This window comes from Pyxicephalus adspersus, chromosome 7 (assembly GCF_032062135.1).
Source record: "Pyxicephalus adspersus chromosome 7, UCB_Pads_2.0, whole genome shotgun sequence".
NCBI lineage: Eukaryota > Metazoa > Chordata > Amphibia > Anura > Pyxicephalidae > Pyxicephalus > Pyxicephalus adspersus.
Genome location: NC_092864.1, coordinates 66,133,044 through 66,155,486, shown reverse-complemented (window position 1 = coordinate 66,155,486; position 22,443 = coordinate 66,133,044). Strand labels below are relative to the sequence as shown.

Sequence of the window (22,443 nt, the reverse complement as noted above, 5' to 3'; positions counted from 1 at the left end):
AAAGTTTGACCCACTCTTCCTGAGCAAACCGCTATGTCAGGTTTGAAGGGTGACATTTCGACTCTTTTCTGTTCTTTTCATAGATGTTTAAAAAGATTCAAATCGGGGATCATAGAAGACCCCATTCCAATATTTCAATGTTTTGTTCTCAGGTATTTAGTCACTCCAGAAAATCTTCATAGTTTTAAGATTTCTATTCTCCCGGACACCTTGGAACCCTGAGCCAGATGCAGCAAAGTGGCCCCAAAACACAACCGAGCCTCCTTCATTTTTCACAGTAGGTATGGTGGTTATCTGTAGACAATGAGTACAATCTGATTTGCCAAAACCCTCCCATTCTTTCTCATTTGTCCAAAAGATGTTTCTCTAGAAACATTTTGGCGGTTTGGTGTATTTATATTTTTCTTTCAATAGTCTTCCTGGGATCTTCTTCCACTGAGCCCACAGTGATTGAAAAATGATAAACTATCTTTTTGGAAGTTGTCCTTGGTGTTTTGTCTAGCATTATGCCCAGTCTGGGGTCTTTTTTTCTCTTGCAGCCACATCCAGAGGGGCTGGGTAGGGTTCCATGGACCTTAATCTTTTAAAAATATATTTGCAACTGTTTAATAAGAACAGCAAGCTGCTCTGATACAGCCTTATCGCCATTTCCTTTTGTGTGCTTGTCTATAACATTCTTTCGTCTCTCACACAGCTTTGTGGATTTTTTGTGGTTCTTGTTCAGTGTGGGACACCCAATGATATAAAACAGCAGAGTGACTCTCCATTTACTCTGAATGACTGATTACAAGAATAATGGCATGTGCAATTATATATTTTCATAGAATAAGCTATGCTTTATATCTATTCACACTTGCTTCCCTTTACCCCTTGAAATATCAAAAGGCATACAGTTATACATTTCAAGTTAAGTGTATCAAGACATTTGTTGTTAACGGCTCTATACGTGCATATAAAATCTAGAAACACATAAACAACTATACTGTGCACAGACAGCCATATCAGGTCTCTGTGATGTAAAGGGAGTCAACATTTCTGTTTCTATTTCCAACACTGCAGTTTGGAAATTCTCCTTCACCTTGTCCATGTGACTACAGTACAAAAAAAAAAAAAAAACAAGGTGAAGTCATCACAGAGACAGAGGGACAGACAGTATTCAAAATCTTCTCACTGAACTACATATGTGCTTTTATTTTTGTCTCTGTCCATGTTCAAGTTATGACACAAAAAAATTACTTTTATTAGTGAAGCTGATCCAGCAAACCTAGAATGGATCAGGTCCAGGATTGAAAAGATTTGCTAACAAATCGCAAATGACTGTTATTTATTCCGAGCTTGCTGGATCACCCAGCTTCACTGATGAACGTGTATCCTTTCCAGCCTTGGAGAGCTTTAGTAAATCAGCCCTAAAGAGGTGTGTCTATCTTCAGTACGCACACATATATAGCAACAAAAAACAACCAGAAGCTTTAACACTTCTACACTCTATCTAAAACTAAATATATCATCTTGGTTCTAGTTAAATTAGTAAGTAAGTGAAATGAGCGACTATATAACTATTTTTTGTTTGCTTGGAGTTCTGCTTTAAGTAAGAAAACTGCACAATATTATATAATAATTATTATATATATATATCAGTGATGCCCAAAAGTACTGTAAAAACAGGCAATTGCATTTAAATTGTTCCTGTGCATGGAAAAACTGTTCCCTACATTCCTAAATGCTAGGAACCCCCTTCTTTGTTTTTACAGGGTTAATCAGAGGTACTTTATGAATACAGTAAATTATTTGTATGCATTTCCTTTATACATATTGGAATGTCCATTTGTCCTGGGTGCTATTTTTCATTTATTTGTCTGAGGATTATTTGCAAAATTAGCAAATGAAGTTATCCTTTGTAGGAGATTTGCCATCCAATTATGCGCAGGAAAAAAATATATATATATTTTTTTTTAAAGATTTTCTTTACCGAAAAAAAATTCACAAAGTAAACAGCTTATATTACCTACATTCTGTGATATTACCTTTTGTATTTGTGTACATGAATCCCTTGTTTTGTTATTGTTATAGTCTATACCAGCAATAGGTTGTTAAAAGCTAAAGCAGTAGGAGTCAAGTCACTTTACTGATAATGTGATATGACACCAATGTGAAAATGTTTTTCTGTTTAGTCATGCAGGCCTTAGTTCAGGTTTGGACATGCTCAACTTTATCTGAGCCAATGCTCACCTAACAACTGATAGGAAAGTATACACTTGTATATTTTGGTTTATGACATATAGAGGTTATAGGGCCCATCCACATTTATCTTCTATGTAATGGCAGCAACCACTGATATTTTTCTTTAACCACAAACAACCTTTTAGTATACACCAGCAATTGTGTTTACAGAAAGAACTGCTTTTATGAAGTGGCTTACTCATCATCCCTCCTATATCACCGAGACTAAAAGTTGACCGGCGCTCTGATGCCCAACTCTGGTTTATTGTATACTGCAAATATGCCATACTGTTGTGCCTATGTACAATATCTACTTGTTGGACTGCATTCCATGCTTAAAACGGTCTGCATTCTTCTTCCCCTCATTGCATTTCAATAATGAATGTATAAAAGCCTTTTTAGATATATTAAATATTATGTCACAGAAGTCTGTGGGTATATTTATATAAATTATACCCCTGTCAATTCACTTTAAATTCGATCATATTTGTTTCTACCTATAGCATTTTGACAGTTGGCCACAAGGTGGCAGAATAAGTTATTGTTGTATTAGACACTGAAATGTAGAGAGATTCAAACACCTGTCAGCGAATTTCAGATGAATTGACAGGGAAATAATTTATACATAGAGACCTAGATGTTCAGGTGAAATGTAAATGAAAAAGAAAAACATAATTATGTGTACAGAGTATGTAAATTGTAAAAAAAATGAATATGAGATCTCTTCCAAAAACACAGCAACTATTTGGAAGTATATTTATTGGACAATACAAAAACATGCTGGAAAATAAAATATGAAGAAAAACAAAGAAATGTAAAAAAATGAATTATACAATACACAACTTATATACACAGATATTAAAAAAGCTTTTCAAACAGAAATGTACAAGGAAAACAGCTTCATAAGCAACTTGAATATCAAGACACATTTTTAAAAGATGAACAAGAAAACCATATACAACAAATATGCCTATAGAAAACAACTATAAGCTATAATATTTGGTATGCTAGGTCTTTGGTGAGCAAAAAGAACACTTTTTTCTCCTTTTAGAAGATGCTGAGAAGAGTGTAAATCTATTCTGCATCCTCTTTCTAGTAAAGAAAGTATTTCAATCTGGTCCTGTAAACATCATTAGTCAAAAACTAAGGAACTCGGTCAAATTATATTTACTGCCTGTAAATATATCAGCCTGTAGAGAATATATATCAGCCTGTAGAGAATCTACAGCACACACTGAACTCTGATGTAAATTCAAGTGACAAAATTTCTTTTTCTAGTAGTCTGGTATTTTACGTTTGTATTTGGTTAGCAGCAAGGGTAACTCTTTATAAAGCTTCTCTGGCTAATATAATGACATTCCAAAATATCTTATTACCTACAAAATCTGGAAGTTTCCACTGTGCTTAGTCAAGTATGTTCATATATTGTGCAGATACACGTAGGGCTATAGAGAATCAAAACATTCCTATGTGGGAATCTTCCAGGTCCATGTCTTTCAATGGTGGTAATAAATTTCCATGAAGGAATGTTTGAGAGAACTTCAGATTCCCAGGTTTTATAAATTGAGCCTTTAAAGTGTATGTACAGGCAAATGGTTTTCATTTAGTTTTACCAAGAATGGGGGATTATTAAACCCGTCATGTTCTCATTGCCTCTACTAGACAGGCACAACCCTCCATTTTTTTTGTTGACCAAGCCAAAACTGAAGAAATGCTAAATATTTTAGGCTTGTCATCAGACTATTTTACCTGTTTGCACTGGCACTAAATCTGTGATTTTGCATACTGCATGTAGCAGGTTGTTCACATGGTCCATTAATCCCCTTTCCTTTATTTTCAGCCATGATAAAGCCCTGAGGAAGGGGTACTGGTGGTGATTCTGGACCGCATTAAATCATTTTTATTATTTACTTTATGACAACAATGGCTAACTAGACTTTTCAAATGCTTGTGGTGCTCTCTCTATTCAATCATTTTCACTATAATAAAGAAAAGAAGAAATATGGGGTCACCACTGCTAACCACCACCTCCTCCGCTATTAGATTTGGGTGTCATAAATAAAGCATGAAATATTTATCCTTACTCATCCCCAAATTTATTCTGCATCAAAGACTCAACAAATTGGAGGTGGATTACACTTTCCATGTATCATAAAATAAAGAAAATTGGCATTTTTGTGTGCTCTAACTATAGGTGCCTGTTTGCTTCTTTTCTATTTTTTTGGTAGTTATTTAATGAAGGTCATAAAAAAAATATAGTTACCATAACAAGTATAAAATACTTATAACTATTGCATAAATGATCTTTTCTTTGGTATAAATTCTTAGTACATTATGGTCAACCAATGATCAACTCCCATCCCAAAATATTTATTACAGGAAATTAAAAACAGGTATTACATGGGCAAGTTATTTGGTGAGTAATAAACTAATATGAATAGATATACCCCAGGATAAAGATTACACTTTTAGGGTAAAGCAAACGTACTAAGGCTTTCTAGGTTCAGCTAAATTTAAAAAGCTATAAACTTTTTCCCTAATGTATTGGTTTCTGCCCCACAAGAGGTTGAAATGTTCCAAATAAAATTAAGATATTAAAGATGTTGTAGGAATTATACTGTATACCCCAGCGGCCCTGAAAATGCCACTGAACTGCTGACTGCATCAAAAAGAGATTAAGTCTGATGTCAATTACATAAGGCTAATATAGTTCATCTGCTTATAACGGTTCTTATGACAGATGTCCCTAGCAATTATTATGCAGGCTTTAACAAATTTATTTGCAGGACGTTTACTATTTTTCCCCCATTTGTGATATTTCCAATAAAGCTAAATCACAAGAAAATAATAGCCATGAACCCAAGGTCATTTTTCCCATAAATAAAATGTAGACAGGTTTACTGTAACAAGTATTATATTTAGCAATGCAGGGTGGCTCCCATACCAAAAACATAATAACTGTTAGTTGAGTTTCTCCCAAAAAAAACTGGTCTTAGAATATGGTGGCTCAGAGATTAGAACTCTGGCCTTTACAGCGCTGGGTCCCAGGTTCGAATCTCAGCCAGGACACTAGCTGCATGGAGTCTATGGGTTTCCCCGGGTACTCCCGTTTCCTCCAACATTCAAAAAACATGCAGTTATGTTATTTGGCTTACCCAAAATTGACTTTAGACTGTATTAAAAGACATATGACTAGGGTAGGGACATTAGATTGTGAGCCCCCTTTGAGGGACAGCTAGTGACATGATTATGGACTTTTGTAAAGCGCTGCGTTATATGTCAGTGCTATATGAATATTAAAATATAAATAATAATGTACTGCTTGTGTAATATGTTGGCGTTATTTAAACACAATAAAATAATCGTAATTTTTCTCATCTATTTTTTGGTATCACTAGCAGCAACATGTCAGGATTGTACTATTATACTGGGGAGGGATTCTACCCTTTACAAGATTCCCTTTCATCCCTGGATGTATCTGTCACCTGATGTACTCCATGTCCTCCGCGTTCTCAAGCCTGCACCTCCCCTATAAATATTACAAATGTCAGGGAAGAAAGTAGACTCTGAATCACCATTTGTCACATGTAACCTGCCAACACTTTATTTATGCTCTCATTTTTACGATAGCCGACTTTCTGTACAAAGTGCAATCATGAAAATGGAAAAACTCATTTTTCGTTTGGAGGAGTCATTTAGTTTTAATGAATGCTTTTGCTAAACGCCTGGTATACTGCCATGCATTTATTACTAATATCGGCCGTGGGGTTATTTTTTTTTTTAAACAGCTTTAGCAAAAGTAGAAATATTTTTACTCACTGTTAATAATACTTTCAATAGTTACTACAAACAACTCAAAAAATGATTTAAACCTAATACTATTATTACACGTGGTGCATAGATATGTTATATATTGCATTTTATTTTCATTTCTTTGCATATTCGTTCTTTAAGTTACAGTAACAAGTAACATGTTTTACTGCTATATTCAGGAATAGTAAATGAGATATGGAAAGTGTGTGTGTGTGTATAATGCGGTAAAAGTTTAAACAGGTAGGTGCAGAGCACTTGCTAAAAGATTGGTGAAAGGTACACAGTAATGGGAGCACTGTAATATAAATCCCCAAAACTGGACATAAACGCACTATGCAATGTAACTAAAATGTTACAGCTTGTGCCTATTGTATTAAATATTTTCTTTTCTATTCTATACTCCATAGAAATAATCCATTTCCCCATTTTTATATTATTTTCACAAGGCACTACACAAGTTTAAATACATTCTGGGTCCCCCATTAAAACTAAACATTAGCCCTGCCTTCAGCTGTGCACAGTTGTACAGGAACCATAATGATTTCTCCTACATGACTGCACACTGTGAGAAGCTGTAGTAAGTCAGTTTAATATGGTCTCATTTCTTGGCTGGAAGCAGTCCAGCCAGGCCTTTGCTTCCTAGCCTGACTTTCACTGGCCTACAGCTTTTATTTACTCTAGTTCTAGTTCTTTCAATGAAGGAGGCACAGCATTAAACATTATCCAGGGCATACTGTGTGCAAATGAAACCTGCCAAGAAACACATTTTTTGGACTGACAGCCACCCATAAAGGCATTTTATACTTGTATAATTACTCCTATGAGACATCTCAGTGCATGCATCAGGACTAAGGGCACTTAATTAAAGTACCGAGGCAAGGTCCAGTATATTTTCTGGATATTACGTACAGCTACTTGCATTGCATATAATAGCACAAAGACCCAGGGATAATGTCACTGGATCAAAACAGAGTATGTAATGTAAAAAATAAGTTGAATGCCCAGTTGTAGTTTCTGAGCTGAATTCAAAAATGTATGTCATATGTGTCTTATGTTTTTTGTTTTTTTTTAACCTGTAACCCTCCTGAAAACAGAAGAAAATGCATCACTGAATGATTCACTGTACAGCTAGACTGTTGTGCAGTTTGTGAGAGTAACTTTTTTTTTTTTACAGCAGTATAACAACTGATGAGCAAGACCTACCGCACTGCACCAGCGGGGATTCCTTGGGCTTTGCACCATGTACATTTCAATGACATGAGAAAATACTGCCTTAAATCATCTTTAGGACTCACAGGCCCCTCTTAGGCTACGTACACACGTCAGATGAATCTTGTCCGATAATTATCGTCTCAGGGCTGATATCAGGTGAGAATCTGGCGTGTGTACAGCCATCATGGCGGATCCATGGACGATCATAATGAGAGTGAAGGGGAGAGAGTGCAGCGGGGTGCCGCTCCGTCGCTTTCCCCCTCCCCTCTCCATAGAGCAGACTCGTTCATGCATCGTTCAGTCTTGTCGTTGTAAAGGTTTGTGAAAGACCCTTTCCAACGACAATTATTGCATGTGTGTTTCCAGCCTTAGTGGGGGTTAGCATACACATACTGCCATTCACTGGCTAACAGCCCCACTATAAATACAAATCACTGCCCAGATGCTCATTTCTTAAAAAGGAACTAGACCTGCAAAATTACTGGTGAGTTTTTTCCCGAGAATTGGGTTTCAAAGAGGATTGAATGGCAAGGAATCATGTAACAGGAGGCCTACCTCGGTACATAAATCTCTGATTAAAAATAAATTTAAGGGACTAGCAAATATAAAAAGGTTTTACAACAGAATAGTCTGTTTGATGTTCTGGAATTCAGTTTAAAATGTAAAAATAAATAGGGGATGATGTAACTACTGACATAAATGCACATATTACTGGGCCAAAATGTAAATCAAGAATGTGCTCACGCAGCCATTTAGTAGCTGGCTTTAAGCAAGGTTAAAATTAAATGGAGAGATGAATTGATGTATACATACATCAATATATGTAAAGGTATTCAGGACTTCAGGATAAGATCAGAGATAACAGAGCAACATAGAGCAAGTATATATATATACATACACACACACACACACACACACACACATCTGTATATACACACACATATACACATGTAAAACACACGTATCTAGGCTTTGGATAAAAACGGTTTTGCAAATAAGGCAGGCATGGTATACCAATATAGTATTAAAGCCAAGTTGAAGCATTAAAATACTGCTTACATTGGATAAATAAAATACTATAACTGCCTAAGTTAGCTTTCTTGTAGCTGTAGTGCATTGTAATAACAAAGTAGCTAAATACTACAAGAATGTGTAGCAGTGCAGCATCTAAGACCCATCACTACTGTAAATGCATCATAATATTTGACAGAAAAGCACTTAAATCCATAAACGGGCTTGAATGACATGAAAGCCCGTTCTAGTTTTGCTTTACAGCAAAACTGCAATGTAAAAATAAAAACAAAATAAATAGCGGTATAAAGTAGTTTCAAGGGAGGAACATTTTACGCATCATGCATTCAATGAACGATGTCACAAGACTAGAGCCAATGTATTTAGTTTCTGTCTCCCAGGCTTTCCATTCTATACACTATTGTTGTTGATGAATCCTCGTTTGATTCTGGTGCAACTTTTTTCCATACTGTATCTTTTAGTGCAAGCTCCTGCTGCAGATGTTCATAGTCCAAAGGTCCAAAGGGAAGTTGGTTCTTCAAGTAACATACATAATTGATTAGTTTATAAAATATAAATAATAAATTCAAAACAAAAAATAAAATAATGAATGGTGTTGGTGGCAAACACATGTTAAATCCAACAAGCAGAAGCTGGGTTACTGCAAAGCAAGAGGCTTAGTGCTTTACCTTCAAAGAAAAGCAAACTGAACAGGAAACTGGTGCCAAGTGCACAAACACCAAAAAAGCTTTGTGACCATGAGCTTTTAAGCCAAAGCCAATTCATTTTTTCCTTTAGAACACATACATATAGGACCTTTTATCATTAGTTCAGAGAAGCAGAGACAATGTGGCTTCAACAGTGTACTTTCAATGAGAACATGTACTGTCTAAAGCATTTGTAGACAGTAAGTCGTTCTAGAATTTGAAGTTGAATCATTTATTTTTTAATGAAAGTCCAGGAAATGCTCAAATAAAGAATGAAATTATTGAATGAATGTGGACCGGAACGCTTTGGATCAAATATGTTAATCAAGGGATTTAGACCCTCCAGTTTTCATTATACAGTAAATGTGAGAGCGGTCACCGATGAGGCATCTCAAAGCTCAAATCAAGCTAATAAAAGTGATTATCCTCTGGCCTTTTACTTTTTTCCCCAATTACCTTCTACCATGCTTTATTTCTGATATCTACATTTACATATGAATGTAAAATAAACGTTCTACTAACTATTTTCTTATCTTTAATTAGTCAGTGGTACCTGTAAATGATTATCATCATACACATTTATTACATTGTTACAGCTTTTGGCTTGAATGAATAACAAAGACTTTTGGTCTGTGACTTGATAGATATACTGTATGCATCTTTATCCACCACCAAAGAACACTTTGCTTTCATGACAACACTTGCTGCATTTATAAAACAGGGAATCTGAAAAACATCTCAAACATTCCCTGGCGGGAATCAATTACTGCCAATGAAACACATGGACCTTGAAGATTCCCACCAGGGAATGTCTGATTCCCTGATTTGTAAATAGAGCCCTTTATATGTAATTCTTCATCCTACCTTACTTTATATCCCTCTCAAAATGAAGGCTCACTTTCCCATAAAGGCGCAGAAATACGTGGAACAAAATTACTGGGTTTACAATAAAGCTTAGACAAGATAAATTTTGTCTTGTCTAATGAATAAAACAAAATTTAAATAGTAGATTTCTTTGTTTATTTTTTTACTTTTATACTGGTTCACAATACAAGCTTCAGTGTAAAATTAAGCTAAAAGAATGAAACGCGGTTCACATTTACGATAATGTTAAAATATTCCAAGACTAACGATGATCTATGCAATATCAAACTGCTCATATATGAAAATCATATGACTTATCTAACTTGAATATTAGCTTTAAACATTTCATCCTACAATCAGGCCATCACTAATGCAACCAGTTGCAAATACACATATATTTAAACCTTGCACTGCAATCATGAAACTAGTCGCAGTTCTATAGAGATATATTTTATTATTATTTATTAAGGTCAATAAATACAGTACTGTGATATGCTTACTACATTCAATTCAATATATGATGTCTATTGAATTAGCACTGAAGTCATACTAAAATGGATTGGAGTTGATAATAATCTGCAGAACAAATTACATTTGAATTTAGGTCAAACATTTTGCCTATGTAAGAGCAAACTGTTCAGAAACATTGTCTTATGAACGGCTTAGTAAGGGCTTGGCTTGCACAAGTTAGGTTATAGCCAACATGGCCCCTGGTAGCTTTGTTTCTATAGGTCTGTAAAACTATTACAGTTTGAGACAGGTAAATTGACAATATGTAAAAGATTAAATCGGGACTAATAAGGCTATCATACAAAAGCTTGGGATCAGTTAATGTTAGCTTGTACTTTGTTTCATATTAATTAATATGTGTGCATGGCAATCGCATCTCAAGCTTGTGTATGCCAGCCTGCAAAATAATCAAGATCCAATTAGGTAAGCAACCCTTTTATTATTTTTAACATGGGACTGCATTCAAGTTAACATTTTCAGCAATTGGACAACTTCTTTTATTTCTTTTTTTTTACCAACAATAGCTGTCAGAATTCTGGATATCTTAATTTTATAATTTGTTAACACTGTGGGCCACATTGCAAAAGTATTAAAGCACTGAGTAGGACACCAAACAAGCATGCAATGTTAAACTTACCCGTTGGTCACCCCCTTCTCTACGTGGATCGAGTTTCTTTGCGAAGTGCCTTAAATTGTCATAATTGTGAAAATTGCAAAGTCCTACCAAGTCCTGTAAAAAACAGGAAAGAAAAAAAAAAAGCATTAATTTTTGCAAGTTTTTAAACGGCAAAGAGGATATTTCTGGCTATAGTGCACTTAAAAGTCAACCATCAGATGTACAAAACAATTTAAAGAAAAGCAAATTAGAGTTTACTGGGAATTGAATGGGTATGACTCCTATTTAAAAAAAAAAAAGTTTCTTAACACACCTGACAAAACTGGATTCCACGGACACTATTTCCCAACTTATCCAGGGGAGGAGACCAGCACATAATGCCCATTACATTGGGGACCACAAGAAGGATCCCCCCAGCAACTCCAGATTTTGCAGGAAGGCCAACCTATAAGAGAACAGAGAAAGCATTTTAGTGCTGGTTAAGACATGTTTTACATCTAAAGTTCCATAGAACACAATTAACTGGCACCATTTAAATGTTTTTTCTTTAAATTTTTATAACTAAATAAACATTGTAGTGGCAGCTACAGCCATTTATCCAGGAACCCAACACAAATAATAGGAGACTGGAAAGGCCAGTGTTAGGAAATCCAGTTTTTTAAAATATTTCAAACCTTGAGAAAAAAGACAGCAGGGTACTAACAGAATTCAGCTAGTTCACTTAGCAAAGCAAGTTTTTCTACATTTTGTTACACTTCATTTTCAACAAATTTACATAAACATTTCCTTATATTTAATTTAGCTAATGGAACATCCTAACCCTACGCCAGAAAAAACCCCATACATGGGGTGAATGAATGGCAAAAAAAAACTTGAAGCTGTGTTCTTTAACCTCAAGGAATGGTTAAAGTTAGTCTTTTTTTATAAATAATTTAATGTATGTAATTGAAATGACAAATAAAAATTATGGGAAACTCACAGGAATGCAAAAACAAGCAGCTGTGTATACATCAATGATGTTATGAGGGAAGCAGTTCTTCAGCTTCATGTTATTGAAGTCCTGTAAGTGCCTTAACAGTCTTGTACATACAAACACACATACACAAAATCATATTGGGGAGCACGGTGGCTCAGAGGTTATTCCCTCAACTGCTTTAGGGACTTGCTAATGCCCAGCAGTCTAGAAATTCTTTATTTAAAAACATCCTAATAATTATAAGCATTGCTGGCTTTTACCAAGGAATCAATGGCCAACTTAACGTTCAATGACTTTTAACATGCTCTTACATGAAATGCAAACTGTCCAGAGAAGTCATACATCCCACAAGAGTGCATTAAGCTCAGTGTGTTCCTCACTGCTTCTGGGCTCAGCACCCTTTCTCCTGTTATTGGACAGAAGCCACCATTAGCCAAGGTTGCGGCCATTACACTGGCTGATTCACAAGTCACTTCAATGGAACACAACTAGAGGAAAGAGAAAATAAAACATTATTAAGTTACAGGAAAACATGTTTCAGCAGAATTATAATTGTACTTAAAAAAAAAAAAAAAATCTAACTACAGGGCAAGCAAAAGGCTTATTTTGATCTTACAACTACACATTAATAGTATAGTTAATAATAGTATCTATAATAACATCAACAGAAACCAGGAAAAGAGAAACTGAAAAATACAGAATTGTTATCATTTAAATAGAAAGTATTTACTCAGTAAAATATACCAAGCTATATTAAAGCTGGATATAGATATAGTTATAGATATAGTTAACAATTATCGAACGATAAGTTGTAAATCATTTGTTTACAACGACAATTATTGCACATGTGCGTACGTAGCCCATCTCTCTAAAAGTAAAGCCAGAATAAAAAGTAGCAGCCCCTTTTTTCCTATACTTCCAAGTAACATTTTAATTAGGAAAAAAGCTGTTTAGCTTATCTGTCTTTTTTTGTTTAACTCTAATAGCCCACCTCTGTCATTCCTTTTCCTTTATTGGCCATTCTTTAATGACTATTGCACAGAAAACCGACCCTCCATTTCTGTGCTCAGGTTCTATTTATGCAGTACTGCTTTCTTCCTATAAAAGGTTATTAAAATTTTCATGTTGCTTCAAAACATTTTTTAATCTATCTAACCTTCTTAGCATCCATCCCTACAACAGTTTAGCCAATAAGCTTTTAGGGATCTTAGCCAGCAATAATAAATGTCTTCACTATATTGGGTGTTATAGATTATATGACACTGCACATATGTACACACATATTATATGGCACTGCACAGTGATGTAATGAGGGAACCCCAGGAGACACTTCCCCAGAGTTTCCTACACCCTTGTGCAGAGTACCACATAGGGGTTAGGCAACCTGGCAAGCTAATAGAGAAGACAATTTATGTGAAAGGACCAGACATGAACTACATGCTGCCAATAGATTGTAAGCTCTTCTGGGCAGGGTCCTTTCCTCCTCCTGCATCACTGTCTGTACCTGTCTGTCATTTGCAACCCCTATACAACCCCTGTACAGCTCTGTGTAATATGTTGGCACTATATAAATCCTGTTTAGTAGTATTACTAATAATAATAATTACACCTAATAATATTGATCAAAGTTGACTATTAGCATGTGGTATGTATTGCCACAGACTGATTAATAAAGCCCATCCTGTACTGTTCCTCCAGCCACAGGTACTAAACACATACTATCCTACCTAAACATCATTGTGCTAAGAAACTTCTCAAACCAGTCGTGTGTTCTCAAAGAAAGAGAGACAGTCAGTGAACATACTACCCTTCCACCTTCACCTGAAACCGTAAAAATTTTCCACAGACTTGAATCATGCTTGTGTTTATGGAGGACGAAGAAGAGAAAATATTGTCATTTATACTAAAGTGATGGCTCACCCACACGTTATTATACTACTTATGTTAGGCAAAAACACCCCGATACACCCCTGACCAGTACTTTAAATTAAGAACGTGTATTAGAGATTTCAGGTCTGAAACTCTTAGTATGACAAAGTGTGGGAAAGCTATGTGTGAAAGGCAGTAACCACCACTCCTTGTTCTCAGACACTGACAGTGTACAGTCTGGGTGATCTTTAAGGAGGCTCCATACATATCACAAATAAAACTGAGGGAGACTTCAATGCAATGATGTATTTACTCATTCATGACACCAGTTCTCCCTCAGCATGATATGTGTGGTGCAGGTGAATAACAGGACTCATTATTGCAGATACCGGATGAGCAGGAAGTTCTGTATGGCAGAGAACTAGACAAAAATGGACTTAGTAAAGTGCAAATGGATCTAGATGCAGATGTGCTACACACACTAGTTAATAATATGGAGTAGGTGAGGTTATAAAAGAATGACCTAACCAGATCTACTTAGGCTAAAATGTTAGAATCTGCAAGAGTGCATCTGTATCCACCAAGTGGTGACTGCAAGATGAATGAATATCATCACATCAATTTTTTCATTACAGTGATGAACACAATAGAAATTTGCAATGATATTTTTTAAAAATGCTAAATGAGCTACTAATGAAGGGAGCAATGTCCAAAACTGGAGCATGCAGGGTCCATGGTGCATCTGGCTCTTACAGAAGTGCCTGGCAGAAGGGCACTGGAGCCTTTAAAACATAGTGCACGAAACCTTTAAAAGAAGAAAAACATAACTGAAGATTTTTAAGCATTTCTTTATGTCCACTAGGCTGTGGTGTCATTTAGCACTTACCTGGAAATAAAAGTCTAAGATTCCAACCATATCAGTGTGCTCTGGAAAACACTTTTAAGAAAAAAAAAAAAAAAACATTGTTAAAAAACAATGTCAATATTAAACAACTTCATTATACAAATATCTATATAAAAAATGTGTTACTAAAATTATAAAGAAAAAAACAAGCAAAAAAACTATTTTGGCGGTACATCACGAGGCATATAAAATGTAAACTTATAATGCTCACAAGCTTATAATGATGCTTACATCTAAACAGCACATGTCACAAGGTAAGAAGTAAAGAGTTTGGGAAGTCCAAGTGGGGCAAAGTTGGGGAGGGAAAGAGATTGACAACAGGATAATGCAAGAGCAAGGGACCATGTGAAAACATGCATTCAGTCCTCAAGACAATGCAGAATTAATCTAGGATACAGCCACCTTTTATTCTGCACGTACAATTATTTTTTTGAGAAAGTGTCTATCAAATTGCATTTACAAAAGACCAACCTTTTTTTCTTTCAAATAATATCCAATGGCAAAATTTCGGTCTCCACTTTCCCTCTCAGACTGGAAGCTAAAAAAGGTACACAAACATAATGAGTATCACACCGTGCACAAAAATATCTTGGAACAAATAAAATGTTAAAAAATACATGGTTCTAAAATTGTTCTATTAGTGCAGGGGTCGGCAAACGCCGGCCTTTAGGCCAGATACGGCCTAGCCGGTAGTTCGTTCCAGCCCAACGCCCCCTGGTCGATCCGGCAACCAGCGGCTCAGCCAGGGGGCATTACGAACTACCAGAGCTCCGGTGCCGCCACCTTGGGGTGGCTACCCTATTTATCGCAGCCAGCGTTGATACTTCCGCAGCCCCGGTAAATAGGGAAAGCTCCCTGAAGGGAAATCCCTCTCCTCCGCAATGCATACGGAGGAGAGAAATTTCACTTCAGGGGGAGTTCCTTGGTGGTGGGCAGAGCCATTAGGGCGGGACTCAGAGTCGGGCCTAGTGTGCTTCCGTCCACCCCTGAAATGGCCTATTGGCCATGAAAGTTTGCCGACCCCTGCATTAGTACATTGCAAACACATTGTAGGAATATAGGCTTCAAATCTAATGGCAGAACACTACAAAATATGAAGATAGAAAAAAAAAAAACAAGAACAGGGGTAGTGAACATTTAAAAAATTTGGCTATCTTTGTGTTTGATTTTATTGAAACAAAATATAAATAACTTCAAAATTTAAGAAGACACTGCTAAGCTCTATCTGTATTAAAAATGTGGCTGGATATATTACTAATAATTATTAATGCAATACTGCAAGACTTCAAAAGTAATTTTTTAGTTTTTTTTTGTAGAAATATAAATATGTACAAAAACAAACACTATGGGCCTGATTTATTAACCCACCTGGGCGTTACACTGAGGTCTAGATTTCTGTACCAAAAGCGTTACAGGTTTTAATGAATTTTTTTTTTTAAATTGTAGACCTGTAACTTACAGAAATATGTCCGAACAGGGTTCTAGTAGATATCATGAATATAAAAAAAAAAAAAAAAATAGTGTATAATGTAATGTACTGTAGCCTATATTATATATATATATAATACAATTATATATATATTATATAAGGATTTCTTTGTATTGGACTCGTACAAAGAATATTTTTTGTATATACTTACGTAGCATTACTAAATCCAACATACTCATTCCCAGCCATTTTATTGAGGAACTGCATGACCTAAAAACATAGAAAAAACAGATGTTAGGAAAATAATTTTAAGCCTGGTATGTCACCCAACTTTAAACATCCTCACTGACCAATGAAAATATACCCAAGCCTGAGCAGATCACTCTGATGCACACTTGTGCTTTTCTTTGTGCAACATAAACTGAATGCAGCTTAAAGACTTTTTTTACAGCGGGGTGAAAAAAATTACTTTGGAAGATACTAAATCATGGTCTTTGTGTATGTGTATATCAGAAAAGTGAGATAGGTACTCAGAATTATAGTATATCATTATAGTACATCTGGTATTTGTCGCAGCCTTCAAAAAGGCAAAGCAGCAGGAGATGCACCTTGCGCAGGACATAAAATATGAACAGATCTATTGGTCGTCCACCAATGTATTAGTTATGTTTTAATATCAACTATAATAAAAAATATATTTAAAAAAAAATACAAATATATATATATATATATATATATATATATATATATACACACATACATACATACATACATACACACACACGTAAGAAGCAAGTGCATTTCGAGCAGCTGAACTGAAGGTTTTTTGTTAAAGGTTGCAACATACCAAATGTAGTACATTGCTAAGTGCTTATCTCTCTTTGCTCATATATGAAATGTATAAATCCTGAAGAAAGGGCTTATTAGCCATGAAACACACTGAGTTCCTATCATCTAGTTGTGACTACATCTGATAAAGAATGCTCCTCCTCTTACAATTACAATAAATGTAAAATTTTAGAAAAAAAAAAAAAAAAGAGAAAAGGAACCTTCTTGCTAGTGTATATCCCTGTGCATGCTGCATACATAGAGTGGTACTCAATATTAAACTTTTAATACCATATTAGTAAAATAGTTTTATATTCGTTTAAAATAGTAGTAAAAACTGTAAAGTTCAATTGTTATTTGTATTTTAAAGATGTGTATAATAAAAAATTATTTTTAGCTATAAACAATGTTTAGATGCTATTAAATCCCCTATTTAATATACCATAAGCAAAACTGCTGGAGGTAGTTTTAATCAATACCAGAACTAGAGGACTGACAGCACATAGCACTTACCTTACAGTGTACATGTGTACTAAGGAACATGTGTAGGTTTCCACTTTTTAACAAATGCTTCTTAGATGACTGTCTCTGGCTTAAAGTCGTGAATTTGGTGGCACCAAGCAAGCACCAAAGCCTGACTGTCAGGTAAATGGCATTTTTATGAATTTTTATGTTAGCAGAATAGCAGAACAATACTTTATGAAGAACAATCCAATACCCATAGTGACTTGTCAGCTGGCCCAGGCATTGTCGTCTATGAAGCATGCATACAAGTATGTGAATAGCTGCTATCCTAAAGCCTCTATTTGTATACCCACTTTGGAATGAAAGCATTTTTAAAACATTTATTTTAAAACCTATTTATTGGGTATGTGTAGGAAATAAACTCATTTTGTTTGATTTTATGCATTAAGGAAAAAAAAACTCAAATAGTAGGGTAATTTTATATTGAAAATATATTTTTTAATACTTACATAGTCAAATTTTTCTGCATTGCCTGCTCCCTGCTTGAGGAAAAAATACAAGTTAATGATTTTACAAACTTTGTGTATATGTATATGTGCATATGTACAACATTATGCCAAATCTTTTCAAATGTGATGGTGACAGCCTATTTCATTTAAAGACAATTAATCAGAGAATAAATGTTTTAATGCTTGATGAAAATTCAGATTCTCCTGTGCTACAATCTTAGCTTTACTAATATAGTCACATGATAAATTTACCATCTGTTTGTTGCTTGATGAATCATTCACCTGCTTTATGAAGGATGTTCACTGGTATTTTAAGATATTGTCAAAAACTACTGATTTCTTCCTTTTTAATGTTAGATCCTGATTTTAGTAACTAATGCAGAATTAAAAGTAGTGCCTGTAAAAAGATTTGCCAGTGAATGTGTATTTTGCCTCAATAACAGACTATAAGCCTTCTACAACATTTGCTGGTTGTTTTCTATTACTAAAACAATCCGAGCAGGAAAATAAGAATGGAATAAAAAATATCACACAATGCTTTCTCAGACTATACAAATACAGATTTCTTTGCTGCTGCAATATTGGTCTGTGATTATAAGAAAACAGATTATTTTTATTCCGATAGCTTTTCATCTCAGTTTCTTCCTGGACAGCATCACTTCTTTTAGGTCCTGAATTTTTAATTCCTTTTTATTGAAAACTACAAATATTATGGTTGTTAAAAAAAAAAACATTACCTGTACAGACTCAATATATTTTGCAATAGAAATACTGAACTCAAACTGACAAACTTTTTTACTAGTCAGCCTGCCAGGTTCAGGAAATGTTTATTTCCTCCAGGGACCTATGAAATTGTTGACCGTTTGTCTGGCTGGCTTGCAAACATTACCAGCACTTTCTATAATACTGTTCACTCAACATGTCTCCATCATGGTTTAAAGCCAATGCATGTACAGAAGCCTAAAGTGCTGGAGGATACATGCAACTCCTGGTTAGTGAGAAAATACATTGGGTTCTGGGAACATGTTTTATTAAAGAAGGTAACAGACTTTATAGTAAACCAGATAAATATGGGAGCTGCCGCTGTAGACCCTCTTTTGCACAAATATTCTTCCAAGTAGATTGTTGTTGAAATAATTGGTTGAATGAAGGTGTCTTTACCTACGTTATGGATTCAGGTAATTGACCAAAAGTATTGAAGAAGGTAGCATGACAGCCAAACAGCAAAATAACTATCTATTATACCATCTATAAATTCTGACAAAGGAGGCTTTCCAGCTGTTTATTCTATAGTACAAAAAGTGCCACATCCCTAAATACAAATTTTCAAGACTGCAACAAGATAAATTGGGACTTTTGAGGCGCATGCTTTGGATAAATGTACCATTTAGTTTACAAAAATACAAAAAATATATACTTTATTACATGAAGTACATAAATAGTTAAAACCATAGATAAATTTGATTCATTAAAATTAAATTGCAAAAAACAGTTATATACAAAGTTCATACTTCGTTTCAATGAACATTGACGCGTTTCGAGCAAGCAAATGAGCCCTACATTATATTACACAATGCTCATTACCAATTGTTAATAAGAATTAGGTATTATAATGCAAGTCTCATTTGTATCCTGAAGAAGCAGTCATAAAGCTTCCGCAAAACGTGCCGATGTTCATTGAGACGAAGTATGAACTTAGTATCACTATTAGTTCCTATGAACAATTTGTCTTTAATATATTAAATTTATGTACGGTTGATTATGTAATAAATGAAAATAAAAACACTCGCTCCAATCACACACAAATGCTACAGAAGACTTTTCAAATGCCTGAAAAAAAATATAGCAAAGGTTATGGGCAACTGCTTGGCATACAGGAGAAGTAAAAGCTGCATATTTTAACTGCTAGACTGAACTAAGCCTAAAGGTTTCAAAAATCATTTTAAAATTCCATTTTTTGGCTTTTTGCACCCTCTGCAGACAGTAGTATGCAGTCATTTAGGCCGGTGGAACAAAATAGCCTTTATACTGTAATCTAGCATCTGAATTCGAAGGTGCAGTACTGAGCACAACTGTGAAAACTCCCATTTGATAAACTTTCTTGCAGTTCAGTTATTCAGCCTGATTTATTAAAGCTCTCCAAGGCTGGTGATGATACACTTTCATCAGAAAACCTGGGTGACTCAGCAAACCTGGAATGATTTCTTCAAAATAATTTGCTAGCAAATGTTTTGAATCCTCCACCAGAGACCAGATCACCCAGCTTCACTGATGAAAATGTATCCTCCACCGCCTTGGATAGCTTTAATATATCAGGCCTATTGTCTCCTGAAATAAATCTAGTCTAGGAGCGTCTTGTGAAATATGTGCCCAGTCTCCTACAACTCCCACAGCATGCTTGCAGTTAATACTGTCTAATATCTGCAGTCCCCGATTACCTTTAGTCATCATTGTTATTATCGTTAAGAGCAAATGAGACCTGAAAAGAACAGCTGAATGACTAAAAATATGATCAATATGGCAAAAAAAGTTTTATAGTCTAGCAAGATAAACAAGTATAAAGGAAAACATAAAAAACTAATAAAGTACAATTTGGCAAACAAAGTGCTACATGGGTAGAATAGTGATGAATTGTTTTATTGAGATGTTCAGGTGCCATGTAAACACCAAAAGGAAATCTAACCAAAGATTGGGTCATGTGCTATCTGTTTTTGATAGTGTTGAGGATTAAGCTTCCTTCCAGAAGAACAATATTATACAAATGTCAAATGTCATGTGAAACGTCTTTGATTTAATAATACAGTCTGGAATTCTAACCATCTTAGGAATCCATACATCTCTTGTAATCGTTGGGATCACGTATGTCCGAGTGCAGACAAAAAGGGTTGAATTTTAAATATGAAATGGGAAATTGTTTACAGAAATATGTGGAAAATGATAATTCTGACCAGGTTCTGAAAATACTAGTTACTTGTTTGTCTCTGGCTTCAATACTTTCTGAAAAATTAACTTGAAATAACATGCAAAATAATAAAACAAGATTGTCTGCTTCTACCTACTTGTTTAATTTAATGGAAACATTTATGTGAATTTACAAGTTTACTAGCACAGTGTTCTCCCCAGACCCTTTTAGCCGGGCACACCACCTGGCACTTTTCAGCAACTACCCAGCTGTTTTTGGGTAGTTACTGAAGAGTTGGGTCACAATAGAGGGGCCATCACTCACCTTTAGCTTCTTCCCACCCAGCTTAAAACTAAACCAGACTATCCCATTGGAATGCTTGGGAATTTCAGACATGGGCTTTTTAAACGCGCAGGTTAAATGTTGGGAAAAGAGTCTGTGTACAGTGCTCAACCCAGAATTTTTTTTAAGCTGGGTGGGAAGAAATTTTAGGTGGGTGGAAGTCCCTGTATTGTGACCTAACTCATCAGTAATACCCAAAAACAGCCGGGTGGTTACTGAAAAGTGCTGGGTGGTGCACCCGGCTAAAAGGGGCTGGGGAGAACACTGCGTGTAGATTAAGCCTTAATCAGTTGACTGGAGTAAGAACAGTCAAATAGGATTGCTGATTAGTTGCCAAGTGTTACACCATTCTTTGCTATATAGAGAGAAGAACACAGTCATGTATATCACACACTGGCATCTGTAGAATTCTGCAAGAAACTGAGGGAACCTGACAGATATTGTAATTCCAGGTCGCATCAAACAGGATAACATCAAACTTGACCACTGCAAGCATCTTATTTAAGGAAAATATCACTTCTTACCATCTTCATTCAGAAACAGCTTGTTAAACCTTAATCCACTGGGTTCTTTTCCAACATATCGGTGTACATATTCTGTACTAAGGTCATTCACTGCAATGGCATATTTCAGAGGCTTCACACAAGACTGTAGGCAGAATGGTACTTTGGTATCACCCACTGAATGCCTATTAAAAAATAGCGTCAGAGTGCAGGTAATATATTAACAGGCTATGTTGAATTTACTCAATAACCCTAACATTTTCTGATACACTCTAGACAGCTAGAAATAGACTTACTGGCTAATGCACATTTTCTATACAATTCAATAGCTAAGTGTTTAGACAGGCCTTCTTGCAACAACAATCTTCCCAAATTGTACATACAGAGTTCTTCCTACCCCACCCTCTCTCATTAAGTGCATCCCGTTAGTCTTTTCCACCTCCAACTCCTCATTGTTGCTGTTGTCTACTGCAGGGGTGCCCAAAAGGTGGATCGTTATTTACCGGTAGATCGCAAAGGCAACACGAGTAGATTGTGGAACCCTGCCTTTCAAATTAAACTCTACTCGTACAGGAGTTATTTAGTCCAAGTTTTAACTGTTGGTAGATCATTTTGACTCGTTCATTTTAAAGTACATTGCAAGCCAAAAAGTGTGGGCATCCCTGGTATACTACCTCCCTGGCTCAATTTCCCAATTTTTGGACAATTTTGTCTATTGGGTCTCATATATTCTTTCCCATGACCTACCCATCCTCATCTTTGG

At 35.4% G+C, this 22,443-nt stretch overlaps 1 protein-coding gene across 1 annotated transcript in view; it reads right to left on the bottom strand.

Annotated features, from left to right (window-relative positions):
- Window positions 1-22,443, bottom strand: part of GLS (glutaminase) — a 46,260-nt gene that overhangs the window by 17,276 nt on the left and 6,541 nt on the right. Inside the window, exons 3-10 of the mRNA XM_072419151.1 lie at window positions 21,702-21,892; window positions 17,934-18,007; window positions 16,343-16,401; window positions 15,174-15,240; window positions 14,685-14,735; window positions 12,241-12,417; window positions 11,267-11,398; window positions 10,975-11,067 (exon numbers count right to left, since the gene is read on the bottom strand). Of these exons, the coding sequence (XP_072275252.1) occupies window positions 10,975-11,067; window positions 11,267-11,398; window positions 12,241-12,417; window positions 14,685-14,735; window positions 15,174-15,240; window positions 16,343-16,401; window positions 17,934-18,007; window positions 21,702-21,892 (844 nt within the window). The remainder of the gene's footprint in view (window positions 1-10,974; window positions 11,068-11,266; window positions 11,399-12,240; window positions 12,418-14,684; window positions 14,736-15,173; window positions 15,241-16,342; window positions 16,402-17,933; window positions 18,008-21,701; window positions 21,893-22,443) is intronic.